Source organism: Sinocyclocheilus rhinocerous, unplaced genomic scaffold (assembly GCF_001515625.1).
Source record: "Sinocyclocheilus rhinocerous isolate Xijiao unplaced genomic scaffold, SAMN03320098_v1.1 scaffold1534, whole genome shotgun sequence".
Taxonomy (NCBI): Eukaryota; Metazoa; Chordata; class Actinopteri; order Cypriniformes; family Cyprinidae; genus Sinocyclocheilus; species Sinocyclocheilus rhinocerous.
Window position 1 is genome coordinate 879,868 of NW_015638992.1, and position 18,282 is coordinate 898,149.

At 32.6% G+C, this 18,282-nt stretch overlaps 1 protein-coding gene across 1 annotated transcript in view; it reads right to left on the minus strand.

Moving 5' to 3' along the window:
* Positions 1 to 18,282, minus strand: part of piezo2b (piezo-type mechanosensitive ion channel component 2b) — a 110,185-nt gene that overhangs the window by 42,939 nt on the left and 48,964 nt on the right. Inside the window, 12 exon segments of the mRNA XM_016566511.1 lie at positions 410 to 648; positions 4,500 to 4,541; positions 5,249 to 5,422; positions 5,960 to 6,108; positions 7,405 to 7,674; positions 7,712 to 7,831; positions 9,319 to 9,549; positions 11,731 to 11,910; positions 12,629 to 12,745; positions 13,621 to 13,656; positions 16,165 to 16,287; positions 17,601 to 17,769. Of these exon segments, the coding sequence (XP_016421997.1) occupies positions 410 to 648; positions 4,500 to 4,541; positions 5,249 to 5,422; positions 5,960 to 6,108; positions 7,405 to 7,674; positions 7,712 to 7,831; positions 9,319 to 9,549; positions 11,731 to 11,910; positions 12,629 to 12,745; positions 13,621 to 13,656; positions 16,165 to 16,287; positions 17,601 to 17,769 (1,850 nt within the window).

Below are 18,282 nucleotides of genomic sequence, written 5' to 3' on the forward strand. Positions count from 1 at the left end.
AATATGTTGTTTATATATTAAATATATTTATATATAATATAACATATAAGAATATACTGTAAATATATAAATGTATATACATGTAAATATTTTCAAAATCTATACTGTATGTGTGTGTATTTATTTTTGGCGTTTTTTGCCTTTTTATTAGGATAGGACAGTAGGTAGACAGGAAGCAAAGTGAGAGACGGGATCGGGAAAGGTCTGCGAGCTGGGACTCGAACTCGGGACACCCGATGCACAATAGGGCTATATGTCAGCACGCTGTCCACAAGGCTATTGGCGCCGACGTGTGTGTATTTATATATATATTACATACATACATATACTGTATACACATATACTGTACATATACAGACACTACACGGTAATAGACTGCACTAGACTAGATTGGACTGGACCGCAGTACCTGAGCTCTGTTCTGAGGGCAGTTCTGGATCTGTGGTGGCGCTGAACTGCTGAATGTCCTCCTGACTGGACAGATGAGCTGAATGGATGGACAGAGACTCTTTCTTCTTCTCCTCCTCCACACAGTCCACGACCAGCACCTCGTTCATGGACTCTTTCTCCTTCTCCTCCTTCAGCAGCGGCTCTGGAGAGGTGCTCATCATCGTCAGATCCGCCAGACTCCCGTCAGGATGAGCCAGTCTGGAGATCAGGAAGAGTGCATTAGGAGCAGTCTCACTCATTTACAGTATACATGTGACATATGAGTGATTCTTCAATTAGAGAGATTCCTCATGAAGATCTGATAACAGCCTTCATCAATCTCCTTTCAGTAAGTGGATTTTTATTTTTCACTTTATGACTAAAAAGTTGAATTTGCCCGCTAATACAACACATCTGCTGTACATCTGTTTTGAATTTATAACAAATGCATTGTTTCTTAATTAAAAATGCTCAAATATTACCTAGTTTAATGATGATACCAAATAAAGATTAAATGGGTTTAAAAATTTAAATAAATTTCTGTTCTTCATACTATCACTCTGCTTTTCATTTCCATCATTAAACAAAAACACTTTTTATAAAAATTTTATAATAAAATGCTTGGCATGACAGTAATGACAGCACTACTTACTAGTGATTATTTAAAAACAAATTATCAAATATATATATATATATATATATATTTATGAAAACACAAACTGTACCAATTTAATTTAATTTAATTTAATTTAACTTAATTTAGAAGTTCTTAAGAAAATATGCTAACAATTGTCCTGACATTGGAATGTAAAGAAAAATAAAGAAATTCTGGCAAATTCAACATTTTGACACTCACAAAAATTAGAAAAAAATAAATAACTACAGTAAAATTAGAATGAAAACTAGAATTATTTTTTTAAATTATTTTTCTTTAAAGCATTTTGTCTTTAAAATCCTTTAAAGTCAGAGAAAAGTTCTTGTAATTGATGAACCACCCATACTTTCTCTGAACTTAGATCACATGCTGATCAAGTTAGCTCGGTTTGGGTTATAAAACAGTTATTTGAATGTTAGTGTCTAATAAACGGCATAAACCTTGAATCAGGATTCCACAGGCAGGGTTTGGGTGGAAAACATGGATGCCGTGTGCATTAGATCCGTAAGGAACAAGCTGGATTGCATTATTATTTTTTAAAGAAGCAATGCATATGTCTGCCATACATGAATCACGTGACCAAAAAACCAAAACAAATATTTCAGCAGTCAGACTTTAGTGGCAATGGCCTCTTCCGGATGGTCTCGCTGCTATGAAGGGTTTAAACGCTTGCATGATGAGGTTTCATGTCAAAGCTTTACCTTGTTTATACCACACTTACTTGCTCTGAGGAGAAGAGATTTTTTGCTTGATGCTGTTGAAGCAATTTACAGAATGGAAATACACGAAATCAAAGCAATGAAACGTTTCACACAACTGAACATTACTGTAAGATGAGACAGAGAAACAGGGACAGAGAGATTCTTTGAGGAGGAGAGGACGTGCATTTCAGAGACATGCTGAGGACATTCATTCCCTGTCAGAGTCTGAGAGCAGGACTATCGTCAGGATAAACCGCTGACGTCAAGCGGCTCAAGTAAGACTTTCTGGGATGCATTTGAGCAGGCAGAGGTTTAAAGTCAACATGAAATCAAAACCGACCCTATTTAGCATTTCAATACACATTTGTAGTCATAAATGTTATTAAAAAAAAATATATATATATATATATAAACAATGATCAAAGTAAATAACCCACCCCACCTCTGTGAACTTTCGGCCAGTGTTGTTATTGTTAAATAAAACTAAAACTATTAAATATATATATTTTTCAGTAATTGAAATTAAATAAAATACAAATACAAATATTAGATGAAAAACTTAAAACTTAAAAAAAACTTTGACTAAAATTAAAACAACTAATACAGAAATAGAAAATAAATTAAAGCTAAATAAAAATTTAAAAACGAATAAAACAAAAATACTAAAAGTTTATTCTTAACTGTTTTAAGACATTTTAAGTAAATATTCAATAATTTTTATTCTTTGCTTTTATTACTATTTTTATTTCCTGTGCATCTGTTGTGATTATTTTATGATTATTGCAAGTCTTTTTTTTTATGTAAAGCACTTTGAAATTAAATTAAATTAAAAATAAAAGCTAATTAATGATATAACAGTATTTAAATAATCCTACACTAGCTAGGTTTACGTGCAACCAAATAATCTGTTAGTAATCGGACTGATGGCTCAATCGGAGAGAAAAGCCTTCATGTAAACACTTTAATCGATGCGACTGAGCTCGATCCAAATGAAATTTCGAAGGGGTGGTGTAGACCTTTTTTAATCCGATCAAGAGGACATGTAAACACTTGTTCAGATTGAAAACCAAAACTGGAAAGTACTGCGTACATGCAATGACATAGAAATGGTGCAACGACACATGACGTGTGAAATGAGCTGTTGAATTTGTAGAACAAAGTGTTATAAATGAGTGTCATGTTATCTAAAAGTCTCCTTCCACTAACTGTCTGTGAAGTGGAGCAGAACAAGGTCCTGTCAGGCCTCGCTTTATACTCTCATCCACAGACGGGGCTTGTTTTGGCTATGGGAATGGGCAATTTCACTGCTTGATAAATAAAAAGCAGCATGACACAAAAATTCACATGCTTAACACCCGAAATAAATAAATATTAAGTCAGTTCTTTGAAACATAGAAAAGAAGCATAAGGATAATTGTATGTGCAAACAATGGGAAACTCTGTATATTGGTGCAGTGTGCACATGTCAAATCTGACACTGAAGCTTGTGACATATAAACACACTCGTCAACCCGATAAATTTTTAGTGATCATGTGAACACTACGTTTGGATTCATCAACAGCAATGATTTGATTTTTAATTCAGCTACTGTTACCGACTCCATGTGAGTTAATAGTTCAAATTAAAGGGTTAGTTCACCCAAAAATGAAATTCTGTCATTAATTACTCACCCTCGTGTTGTTCCAAACCCGTAAGACCTCCGTTCATCTTCGGAACACAATTTCAGATATTTTTGATGAAATCTGAGGGCTCTCTGACCCTCCCATAGACAGCAGGGTAACTATCTGGAGTAACTAGCAAGGTAACTAGCAAGGATCTGGGTCAGCGCCGGCGCCGCTACACGCTCGCGTCATGATATTGTCGTGAACGCGCATCCACAAGTAGAGACGAAAATGTGGAATAAAGTCGTTATTTTTGTTTTCTTTGCCCAAAAAAGTATTCTCGTAGCTTCGTAACTTTACAGCTGAACCACTGATGTCACACGGACTACTTTGTCGATCATCGTGTTACTTTTCTGGGCCTTGAACGTGGTAGTTACCTTGCTGTCTATGGGAGGGTCAGAGAGCCCTCAGATTCCATCAAAAATATCTTAAATTGTGTTCCGAAGATGAACAAAGGTCTTACGGGTTTGGAACAACACGAGGGTGAGTAATTAATGACAGAATTTTCATTTTTGGGTGAACTAACAGTTTAACGAACAGCCAAACATCTTTCTAGTTATTATTTTAGGCTGCTGTTGAAGGTCAAGTAGCCTTTCTAAAATCTTACCAACAGTTAACGCAGTCTTTTAGTGCCCGTTAAATGTAATAGAAATACAGCAATACTGTAACAGCAAATAATGCTAAGTTTTGACGTGCTGGTCATCATCTGATGATCCAATCAGTTAACGAGGAATAAAACAAACCGTTAATAAAAGGATTTTTTAATCCTCTTTGAATATTACCTGGAAATAAAATGGTTTTGAATGCGGTTTCATGTTGACTTTGAGAAACGTTGAAGTTCTAGACAGGAAAATTCAGTGACAGAGACATCATAATTTTTTTGATCTATCCAGGAATCTAGCGAACCGTTTAAAAAAAAAAAAGTTATATCATTAAGAGAGAAAAGAGTGTACTGGCGAACGGGAGTATTGAGGGATTGTGGGAATTCAGGGAAAAGGTGAACATTGGTTGTTATTTCCATGGATGCCAGAGAAAGACAAGCAGTCACCCACCTATCCACGATCAGATAGATACGACCACTGACTTTAGTATAGCTGTGAGGTGAGGGACGGCAGGGGAAAGACGGGAGCACATGATTGGTTAAAATCAGAAATGGATTTGCATAAATAAGACTGAGGACTGGCAGCATTTAACAGATAAAACAAGGATGACACTGCTGCAGATTCAATAGAGAGAAAACGTTCATGAAGAGAAATGAAGAAATGAGGAAACAAGGCATCAGGATGAAACAACGTCAAGTTAAGTTCAACAAGAATGAAACAAACTCCTTCAGTAGGAGCACAGTAGTACTAAAGTAAGATATTGCTCAAATTAATCATTAAAGCAATGTAACATAAGAGTTATCGTTCAACACACAATTATCATAATTATTATATAAAATATTATGTTTTAATAATAATAATTCTATGCATGAATAATAATGACTAATAATAATTGTTATTATTATTATTATAATAATATAATGTTTTAATGATAATTCTGAGCAATAATTCTGAGCTAATTATTGCATATTATTATTCATTACAACAACAACAAAAATAATAATAACAATTCTAATCAATCACAATCACATAATAATCATTATGATGATAATTGTTTATTATTATTATTTCACTAAGAAAATAGTTGATTTGACATGTGGTTAACAGGTATGCATTTGTGTTAAAACTCGTTTATGACACATGACATCTCCACTCTTCCTGTTAGCATCAGCTGTGACTGGCGGGAAAGCGTCTCTCACCTGTAAATGGTGCTCTGCTCTTTGCTGATGACGGCTTTGAGATCAGTGAGCTGCAGAAAGCGGTCGTGGAAGTAATGCAGGTGCAGGATGCAGACCAGCAGGAAGGACGTGGGGATGAAGATACGGGTGAACAGATCAGAGAGGATGTACCTCTCCAGACCGATGTCCTTCAGTCTGAGAGACAAACAGAGAATCATTACTGCATTATTCGGACTTAAAACACTTTCATTTTGGCCAGAATCTAATACTCTGCACCTCAAATTAGTCATATACAAAGTTTAATGGACCACAAGGCAGCTGACTAGGGTCTGCATGGTATGGTTTGTGGTACGTTCAACTGATCAAACTAGTGCTGTCAAATGATTAATCGCGATTAATCACATCCAAAATAAAAGTTTTTGTTTACATAATATGTGTGTGTACTGTGTATATTTATCATGTATATATAAAGTCACACACATACAGCACACATTTTGAAAATATTTACATGTATTTTTATATTCATATTAATTATATCATATATAAATATATTAAATATATAAACATAACATATTTTTCTTAAATGTATACATGCATGTGTATGTATTTATATATATCACAGTACACACACATATATTATGCAATCAAAAACTTTTATTTTGGATGTGATTAATCGCGATTAATCGTTTGACAGCACTAGATCAAACACATCTAAGGATGTTCGAAACTCACACGTCTTCTGATATGCCCGTCATTCTGGTCCAGGTAGCGATGGCGTTCTCAAACTGACAGGTGTAGATTAGGATGAGCACTAGCATGGTGTAAACCACCACAGACATCCAGAAGTACTTCAGGATCCTGCGCCACCATTCATAATGCACCTGAGGAGAAAAACCGCTCTGTCAAATACCTTTAAAAGAAAAGTTCATCCAAAAATTAAAGTTCTGTCATAATTTATATTTCTAAATAAATATTTATCTATTTTATCATAACATTTTTGGGTATATATCTCATATATATTATTTGTCATACATATATATTTATTTATATACATTATATTTAAACAAATTATATATAAAATTTACAATAAAACAGGCATCTTTTTATGCGAAAATACAATAAAATAATAATTATCAATTATATTTACATAAATTCTATTTATAAAATTAGAATTAAAAATAAATTATATATATATTACATTTATACAATTATATATAAAATTTTATATAAAATAGGCTTAATTTGATGCAAAAAAAATACAATAAATAGAATAAATTATATAAATTTTGCGTAAAATTATATATATAGGCTTAATTTTATGCAAAAATTACACGCATACATTTCTGGGTGAACTACAGTATATGTATAAAATTAAGTCTATTTTACAATAAAACATAATAAAACACATTTTATTGTAAATTCTATAAATACATATAGTTTTTTTATATTGTCAACCACAGACATCCAGAAGTACTTCAGGATCCTGCGCCACCATTCATAATGCACCTGAGGAGAAAAACCGCTCTGTCAAATACCTTTAAAAGAAAAGTTCATCCAAAAATTAAAGTTCTGTCATAATTTATATTTCTAAATAAATATTTATCTATTTTATCATAACATTTTTGGGTATATATCTCATATATATTATTTGTCATACATATATATTTATTTATATACATTATATTTAAACAAATTATATATAAAATTTACAATAAAACAGGCATCTTTTTATGCGAAAATACAATAAAATAATAATTATCAATTATATTTACATAAATTCTATTTATAAAATTAGAATTAAAAATAAATTATATATATATTACATTTATACAATTATATATAAAATTTTATATAAAATAGGCTTAATTTGATGCAAAAAAAATACAATAAATAGAATAAATTATATAAATTTTGTGTAAAATTATATATATAGGCTTAATTTTATGCAAAAATTACACGCATACATTTCTGGGTGAACTACAGTATATGTATAAAATTAAGTCTATTTTACAATAAAACATAATAAAACACATTTTATTGTAAATTCTATAAATACATATAGTTTTTTTATATTGTCATTTTTTATTTTGCATAAAATATATATTTTATTTTTTGTAGTGAAGTCAACATCCTAACAAGCTTTCTAGGCTTTCTATGGTTAGACAGCAGTGCAGCACCTGGTAAAGAGCCACGCAGGACAGAAACATCATCATGTAGATGATCTTGTACATGACCATCTTTCCTTCGAAGCTGACGAAGAAGAACATTCCTCCGCAAACATAGATCCAGTATTTCACCAGCAGAGCCATCACTAGTTTCCCAATCACATGCATCAGGTCGTTCTCGTCCCCCTCCTCTTCCTCTTTGTCTTTCTCTTCCTCTGCAACCCACATGGAAAGTTATTTCTTTATGAATATATAACAACGAAGAGAGATTTCCTGCAGTGACTATTAAAGGGTTTCATCTGTATGTTACATATAGGACCCCACCTTTTTTCTGCTCATCTATTTGGATGTCACAAAGAGCTGCTTCCTCTTCCATCTTCTCTTGTCTCTCCATCAAAGTTTGTCTGAGCAGAAGCCAGAAACTCAGCTGACACAGAACCTACAAACAGTCACAATGCCAAAAACACATTAGCAAAATGCTCTGCAGAAACCCAATTTTTGGGTTTCAACAAAAAACTGATTAAGGTTCTTCTGAATGGACTGAAATTGATAAACAAAGCACAGTATACCAACGTTTTACATCATAAGTGTTTTTATAAATTTCTAACTGTCATGGGGTTGCATTATAGTTATATAGCCTAGTTATATAGTATAAAAAACCTAATAAATTATCTGTAGAATATGCTTCAAGTCAAACACCTGTTGTGTTTTGTTAGGAGACGCACAGCAGTTCTTCTGTTGCTTTATAGGTAATATTTTCATTTACTGTACACAATTTTGCAAAATCAGACAATATTGCATCTAACATATACCACAATATTAACTTCTTATTATTGAATTATTGTAAATAAATATCACATTTGCAACTGGTTAGTGTTTAAAGAATGCTGGAAAATCCCTTCATGTAACCCTACAAGAGTGATTACTTATAAGTCATGTTTTAGAGAAGAAGAAAAAATCACCCACAGACAAGCTGCTACTTTGTAACGGCTTTCTACTTCGAGGACCTTGATAGAAATGTAGTGGAGTGAAAAGTGCGATATATTTGTCTTTCAAATGTAGTGAAGTTAAAGTCATAAGTTTCCAGAAAAATAATACTCAAGTAAAGTACAGATGCTCAAAAAGTGTATTTAAGTACAGTAATCAAGTAAATGTACTTCATTACGGTCCACCTCTGCCAAGGCTGAAGATATTTGTTCATTAACACAGTAAAACAGTAATAAATATCATTACAATTTCAAATAACTGTTCTTCTCTTTGAATATAAATATATACTTTTTTTTTAAAAAGTAATAAAATATTAATAAAAAGTAGTAATATAATAAAAAAGTGTTTCTGTGATCAAAGCTGAATTTTCAGCATCATTACTCCAGGCTTCAGTGTCACATGATCCTTCAGAAGTCATTCTAATATGCTGATTTGCTGCTCAAGAAACATTTCTGATTTATTATTACTGTTGAAAACAGTTGTGCTGCTTCATATTTTTTTGTACCATTCAAAAGTTTGGGGTAATACGACTTCAAAAAGAAAAAGAAAAAAACCCCACCTTTATTCAGCAAGAACAGATCAAAATTGATCAAATTAACAGAAAAGACATTTATAATGTTATAAAAGATTTCTTTTTCAAAAACTTTACTATTGATAATAATAATAATTGAGCAGCAATCATATTTGATGATTGTGCACCTTTTTTATTAGAATAAAAAAAAGAGTTTTTTTAAATGGCAATAAAAGTAAAAGTGCATTATTTGTATTTCTTATTTACACTAAAACAAAATATACTAATGAAATGTATATACATATTAAATACAAATATACATATTTTAAAGATATATACAGCAGAAACTGTACCTATTGTTGAGGCCTGATTAAAGTGAAAATAAATAATCTTATGCAAAATCAGGCAGTTCATTGTATAATTGTTACCTTGCTGCTCAGTTCAGTGAAGGGCACCTCCATCTTCAGAAAGAAACCCGGCACTGGATCCAAGCGCTCAAAACACCAGATATACTGAAGGACCAACAGGAGGTTCCCATAGGCCACCATGAACGGCGAGGTCATCATGGCGTATTTCCTCCGGTCACGTACCATCCACAGAGTACAGGACCACAGCAGAAAGACAAACGTCAGCCAGCTAACGTACGTTATACTCCACGCCTTAGAGATGAAGAAAGATCGATGATGAGATGCCATGGTTCATAGTTTTATGTTTCCTGTTGAATCTTTTCCTACTCAAAATCTAATGTAGAACTTCAAAAGAATAGTTAAAAATGTAAATCTGCTGTTAATTTACTTACCCTCAGGCCATCCAAGATGTAGTTGACTTTTTTCTTGCATCGAAGAGTAAAGAAGTTTTTAGCTGAAAACGTTACTTGGTAATTCATAAAATGGAATTCAGTGGCTACCATAAAAAAAAAATACATATCAAAGAACACAAAATGAATACCGTGGCTCCTGACGATATACTGAGGTCTTATGAAGTGAAACGATCGGTCTGTGCAAGAAACTGAACATTATTTACAACATTATTACATGTATAATCCAGAGCCTCAGGCAAACGGGGAAATTTGATTCTTTTCCGTGAACTGGTTCTTTTGGACAGTAAAGGCCACGTTCACACAGCAGCAGAATTTGAGTCCTTAATACGGTTATGTTAACACACAGTACTGTTATACCGTATATATTTACAGGCGTGACAACCGCATTCTGTAACCGAACTCACACCCATACATTTTCAGGACTCACAACCGCATTCTCTTAACACACGTGCTGTGTGAACTTAACAGGACTGGACAACTACGAGAGATAGAACGCGTGTCTATCGTGTGTTACGAGTTTTCATGTGTGATTTCGGTAACTTACAGTGACGGAGAAATGAGCTGTGTGTCATCTGAAAGTTTTAGTCAGTTTTTCTCCACCGGAGCCGCTCTTCCGTCAGTATTGTGTTCTGCACGCGACTCAAATACTCGCGGCTCGATTCGACTCCAGTCGTGTCAGAAAGTGAAAAAACCTTCAGTTTTATGGACGTCGCCATCTTTGATATTACTTTGGTCACTGTTGCTATGGTTACTGGTAAGGAATACGGGCTCGACCATAGATATATATGTAGATATATAGATATATATATATGACACCCGTTGCAGGTTCATACATACAGTATTCGAGACGCTGCTGTGTGAACGGGAAATTTCGAGACTCACACCTGTAAAAAAAAAAATGCGGTTGTCAATGCCAAAAACTGACTGTGAATGTAGCCTTTGTTTCTGGTTCAAATAACTAATTCACCATTTATTAACTGTAATCACATAATGACGTGACATATACGAAATAGCACTACCAGTCAAAAAATTTTTGAACACTAAGATTTTTAATGTTTTTTAAAGAACTCTCTTCTGCTTACCAAGCCTGCATTTATTTGATCCAAAATACAGCAAAAACTGTAAAATTGTTTTTTTTTGTTTTTTTACTTAAAATAACTGTTTTCTATTTGAATATATTTTAAAATTCATTTCAAAGCTGAATTTTTAGCATCATTACGCCAGTCTTCAGTGTCACATGATCCTTCAGAAATCATCCTAATATGCGGATTTGCTGCTTGAAAACCATTTATTATTATCATTATGTTGAACACAGCGGAGTAGAATTTTTCTCAGGTTACTTTGATGAATAGAAAGTTCAGAAAAACAGCATTTATCTGAAATAGAAATCTTTTGTAACCTTATAAATGTCTTTATCATTAATTTTGATCATTTCAAATCATCCTTGCTAAATAAAAGTATTAATTTCCATAATTTCAAACTTTTTCCTCAGTTCAGTGCCTGTTGGAGGAACTGAAGCGCTGAATGACTTAATTTATCATAGGATCAGATACTGTATGCTGGCTCTGAAAGTGAGTTTTGATTTGATCAACTTGTAGATCTGTGTTGCTTGAGCCGTTTCAGAAGTTCAGTCCAATTTGGTGAACTGGTTCAACTACTTCACTAAAAAGAACCGGTTCAAAAGAAGAAGATTCTTTCACAAACCGGACATCACTCGGTCCATCTGCCTGAGGCTCTGGATTACAGGTAATAATGTTGTAAATAATATTCAGTTTCATGCACAGACTGACCATTTCGCTTTATAAGACCTCAATGTATTTTTTTTCTCTCAAAAAAACGGTAGCTGCTGACTTACATTTTATGAATCACTAAGGACCACGTTTTCTGCTAAACATCATCTTTTACTCCTCTACTGAAGAAAAAAAACATCACCTACATCTTGGATGGCCTGAGGGTGAGTAAATTAAAAGCAAATGTTCATTTTTGGGTGAACTATCCCTTTAAGCTTTGAGCTTCTCACCATCATAGCAATAAGAGCACAGATGTAGCTCTGCTTCATGACAAACTTGAACACTTTCACGAGAGCGCCTGGTGGTCCGCCCTGCTCTTCCTCTTCTTCTTCCTCTTCCTCTTCCGCATCTGTCTTCTCCTCTTCCTCCTCCAGCTGTGAGTCCAAGATCTCATTCGTGTTTTCATCCGTCTTCTCTGTGTGGAGCATTAAAATAATAGTCATTTCCATTGTTCACTTAAGAAAAATCTCAGTGAATGATCAGATATTAGTTAACTAGGAACTAGTCTCAGCCACAGACAGCGGTGAGATTCTAATCAGTTAGTCATGTTTAGAAAGACCCAGGTTATAGTGCAATGAGCGCTTTTGAGGAAGAACTTGTCACTGGATTTGACCCAGTTTTTGACCAGTTTTTTGTGGTTTTTTTTACCAGCCTTGGTATCAAATAAAGTAGATACGGAAGAACAGAACAGTTTATTGTGCTTTGTTTTTAAACTGGCTTTTATTATCTACTTCTCATCTAAATGTTGTTAAACATTTCGATAGAAGCACCGATAGAACATCTTATTTTAGTATTATTGAGATACTATTATAGTTTTTATTAACAGTTTGAATTAGTTTTAATTTCAGTTATCATTTTCATTTTTGTTAAAGTTTTAGTAATTTTGTCGTGCATTTCTGACATTTATATTTCTGCCATTTTTTATTAATTTATACTTCTGTTTTAATATTTTTAATATTTTAATTTAGTTAACGTTTATGTGAAGTAACAAAAATGATTTTTTATGGTTTCATTTTTATGATAACCCTGGGTAGAATATACACTTAGATGTTGAATTGTTTTATTAGGTGTTTCAGTTCAAAGATATCTATGGATGTGTATTTATGGTATCTCACCTTCAAATTCGACAGGCTGATCCACTTTGTACTGAGGAGTTGAGTAAATGTCCAGACTGACCGGTCCGTTCTCAATGGGCACAGCGGAGACATAATCAAACGACGTCCCATTTGAGTTGACCACCACAACCTTTATAGCAACACAAAAAAAAAAATGACACAAGGGACAGGTCATATAATGTGCACAGAAAAGAACTAATATCTGTCTAAAAGTAATTAATATACAGCATACAAGATTATAATTGTTTTTGCAGCCAGTTTTAACCATAGACTGTAAAAATAAAGTGTGTTAACACACACATGTAGTGTCACAGTTGAAGTGTGTAAAAATCTTTGCTTGTCAAAATGGGTGAATCTCACAAAACCAACAAGAAAATGTCCAACATTTTTTTTTTGAGTTTTGACATTTTCATCAACCACATCTTTTCACTACAAATTCTCCTTACAGAACGTAAAAATAAATAAATAAATAAAATATACAATATATTTTTATTACAATAATAAATTAATATGCAATTAATATCAATGTAATGCTATTATTTTTAACAATTGCTATTTAAAAAAATAATCATTTTAATCTAATGAGATTTATGGGATTAATGGGAAATATGAAAAATATATATATTTTAATTATTACATATTTTAAATCATATATAATTATAGATATAAATTGCACAGTATATTGCAGTATACTTAATTTTAATAACAATATATATTATTTATTTAAAAAGAGGAAAATTAAATTTAATGAGATTTACAAAACAACTAGTCATGAAAATTTGGAGGGGTGGGGAGGCTTCTTTTTCTTTTCATTTAACAGTTTAGGAGATTCACCCAGAGAGATCGCGTTTCACCCCAAAGCCACTGAATCATGCCACATCAAGAGCAGCGTACACACAGACACAAGCTGCTAAAAGCTCAAATCAATCACACTATATTTGTCCACAGTTCAAATATTTGACACAGAGTTACATAAGACTTGGCAAAACCACAGTGATAGCAAACCTCCGAGGTGCTGTACCCGTCCTGAGTGGAAATGAGCTAAAGAGAGAGAGAAAGAAATAAAGACAGCAGACGGGGCAAGGTGAATGTATTGATGAGCACAGGAGGTCGATAACATTATGCTGTTCTCTAACATCAGCGCTGAGCAGAGCAAAGTACAGCGGCACTATTCACAGATAGAGACCAGCACTCAGACCGACACGAGCTAAAAAACCTTTAATGCTGACGCTAAAGTTTAAGATAACATGGACACTCTTGATGCTGTTTTTAAGACAAGACGCTACAGCCAAAAAAAAAAAATAATAATAATAATTATGCACTAATCAATTTTGTGATATTTGGTTTTTCATACCTTGTTGTTACAGACTAGTGGAATGAAAACACCCACAATACACATTTAAGTGTTTATATTATTGCACTTTATCTATTTGCATTTGTAGATTTTAATTTCAATACATATCTTTAACCCTTGTGTGACCTTATGGACATTTTTGTCCTTTTCGTTTTTTTTTTTTGTTTTTTTTTTTTTTATCATTTTGCCTGTGTTAATGCCAACTGCATAAATTTTGGCACAGGCATGTATTTTTATTGGAATTTTAATATTTCACCCTCCTTTAATCTATTTTACACTAGGTACAAAAAATAGTTCCTCTCAGGACCTTAAGGACAAAAATGTCCTCATTGAAACCCATTAAAACTGCGATTTTTTATTCCCAGGGCCATTTAACTATAAAATGATGCAGTCTTTGTTAATAAGCTTTCATTCTGTTGGCAAGGCTTCAAAATTAATTTAAAAAATCAAATTTACTAGATGGTGCCATTTTCTCAGATTTGGCCTATAAAGCAAATACTCACAATTTTCCTGTTTTCTGCTTTTGCTGTATTATAGAGTCAGTTGGATAAATTATGCAGCTATAATAGTGTGGGTGTGTTGGTATGGATGTCAGAGTGTCCTAAAAAAAAGTGTGTGTGTTTGTGTGTGTGCACCTGTAATGTTTGAGAGAGAGAAATTATACTGTACTGCAAATCATATGCCAGCGGAGCTTTGCTGGAATCTAAAGGGAAAAGTTTGGTACTACACCCAAACAAAATCTTACTAAAAGCTCATTTTTTGAGATATCAACATCAAATTTGGAACACAACTTGTTTAGATTTATGAATTTGATTTTCTAGCAATTTTTGTGTTCAACATGTTTTATAAAATATATATTTTATATAAAAAATTGCTCATAAATCATTTTCATAAGCTTAAAGTTGTAAAACAATTTTACCAATAATCTGTCAAGGGTCTTCTTTAAAATAAGACCAAACTTAAGTCTGTAGTCCCAAGCTTCAAATTTTTATGACAGTTTTTGGACATGGACATTTTTGTCCTCTATGAACCTATGTGTAACTTTTTTTAATTGACGCACAAGGGTTAAAGGCCATGTTTTCTCAAAATGAGTTTTATCTCCACTTCAGCAACACTTACATGCACTAAAATTTACAGTTATATTCCTATCTATATTCTGAATATTCTTATTGATGGGTTTGTTCATATATCATTCGTACTGATTTATATAACATTTTATTCTTAAAAACATGGTTGAAAATGTGTATATTTAAAGGCTGTTAATTTTTTTCTCCACTTCAGCAGCACTTGCATACTCCAAACTTAACAGTTTTATTCCTCTCTATATTCTGAATATTTTCACTGAGGGGTTTGTTAATATATCATTCACACTGATTTATATAACATTTTATTTCTAAAAGCATGGTGAAAATGCATATGTTTAAAGGCTGTGAGTTTTTATCTCCACTTCAGCTGCACCTACATACATCAAACTTAACAGTTTTATTCCTATTGATATTCTGAAAGTTTTTACTGAGGAATTTGTTCATATATCATTCACATTGATTTATATAACATTTTATTCCTAAAAACATGGTGAATTTGTTTTTTTCTGGCTGTTGACCATATGTTTTGATTTATGGAATGATAAAAAGAGATATCAAAAATCCCTTCTATAAAAACATTTAACTCTAATACGTCAACAAAATGAAACAAGAATTTTGAATCTGGCTTTATCCAATGTTCAGATTTATTTTCTAGAAACATATGTATTTTTATCACTCAATAAATCCAAAAATACTGTCAACAGCCAGAAAAAAAAAAAAATTTTCAGCATGTTTTAGAATAAAACATTATATAAATCAGTGCGAATAATATATAAACAAATTCCTCAGTAAAAAACTTCAAAATATAGATAGGAATACAACTGTAAATTTTAGTGCATGTAAGTGCTGCTTAAGTGGAGATAAAACTTCAATAAAAATGGCCTTTGAAAATATGTATCGTAATTCAAATCTAGACACAAATAGATATAAAGTGCAATAAAATAAACACTTAAAAGTGTATTTTGGATGTTTTTGTTTCACTAGGCTATGGCCATGCTGAATTCGGACTTATATTGCGACCTCTAAAATTAAATATTTGAATTAAGATAGAGTTGACCTTGTGAGACATTTCCTTAATTTAAGCTTTAAAAATGCTCTTTGTTTCCTCACATTTCTTTCCTCAGTTTTCTGATGCGCTTTCCACCAGAGCAGCCGCTTCCCGATCGACGTGTGAACGAAGCTGTTTCCCGCGGCCTCATTTCCCTCGTTTATCTCCTCTTCCTCACTCTCCTGCTGGAGAAAGATCAATAAACACAGAAACATATTCAGTGAGTAGCGTGAATGGAATTAAAACATGTATCATGGAGCAGCTTACGAAAGAAAACGCCGAAGATGATAAACACGCTTAATGGAGTCACGAGATGAAAACAACAACACTGAACTAATCATTTCATCGGATGAAAGCGTAACGGCGTTCATGATTCATCATCGATCTCTTTGTGAAGTCACGCAACCGGTTATTCTCATCACTTAGATTTACGGCGACAAGAAAATCATGAAATCATGCTGTGATCAAACCTAGAAGCATGTGAATCAATAAGCTCATGCATGTGAGGTTTTGAAGGAGCGAGTGTATTGACCGCTCTATAAAGTCACGACAGCATGTGGACAGATGAGAAAAAGGTGAGAGATCAAACCGACATTGTACTTTATGTACCTATCATACACATCTTCATATCAGTGTTATTTTAGTTTGATTGAAATACTATTATATAGCCATGATTTTTTTGTTAATATTTTTAAATTACATTTTATTTAGATATTTTGTTTTCACTTTAATTTTAGTATAAGTTTCTGAATTTTTCTTGTGTTATTGTCATTATTTATTAGTTTTAAAAGTCTACATAGTTTATTCATTTTTATTTTATAAACTGTTTTTAAAGTTTTTTTTTTCATTTTTCATTTTATTATTTTATTTATATAAAGGTAACATTTATTTTATTTAAATGAACAAAAATTATTTTAGTTAATAATAATAACCCTTCTTCATATAAGCAAAGCATATTATACACACAGTTGACTAATATTTATTAGGGAATATTAACATTTATTTTTTTATTAAGAAATATAGCATATTTCTTTATTTTTAACCAAAATTTTAACTAAAAATGTTTTCTTGAAACTAATTGTTAATTGATCAGTAAATCATTATACAGGTTTGTCTCTCTGTCCTCAATATTTTGTTTGCCTTTTGTAAAATCTCTTAATATATTCAAATCAATTTCTTTGTATTAAAGTGCACGAAGAATGCATTAAATTGAGCTTGACATCAAAGATTAAAAAAAAGATTTTGTGTAAAACACAATAACATACTTTATTTATTTTCAAAATAAATTTATGTTTAAACCATTTTTTTCGTCACTGGAATTTTTATGCTTAAAAACATAAAAAACCTTTATGCCAATGACAAAAATAATTTAAAGTATAATATTTAAAGGATATTTGGATATGTTTAACTAAAAAATATCATTAAAAATGTGTACATTCAAATAATAAATACACTTTAAAATATTAGTACTTTCTTCACTTCGTGACATTAGGCTCACCATGATCATGGGATCTTGCAGCCACAGACGGATCAAGGTGGCCAGTGTGTAGTACAGGACCAAGAGCATGATGGGATTGACAAAATGGTGCCAGTTCAGACCACTGTTGACAGCAAGCTTCCAGGTTGAGGAACAGTCGGTTCGAACGATGGAGGAGATGCCAAACAAACTGTGGAGAAAAAGTAAACCGGGTCATTTGCTTTAATGATATCATTTTTATCCTGCTTCTTACTCTAGCTGTGACTGGGACAGAAATGATTACATGACCACAGCCCATGTTGAGGGAAAAACAGGAAGTGATGCGGAAAGCACTGGCTGTCAACACTGCTACTCAACAGTCATGCAGATCAAGGCGACGAGTCTTTCATCAACTACAATTAGGCCACAGACTTTTCCAACCAGTTCACCATTAACTACACAACAACGGCTGTTCCTACTGTTCACGCCAAAACTGCTTTCACAAAGAAAAACTGATAAACTGATATCTCTACTGTTCAAAACTGCTTTCACAAAGAAAAACTGGTAAACTTATATTTCTACTGTTCAAAACTGCTTTCACAAAGAAAAACTGATAAAGGCCAGCACAAAAGAGTGGGTTTATGGTCTATTTCTATTTATGAATTCAAGGGAAGGAAGTAAACAAATTGATACACTGTAAAAAAAAAAAAAAAAAAGTGTATCA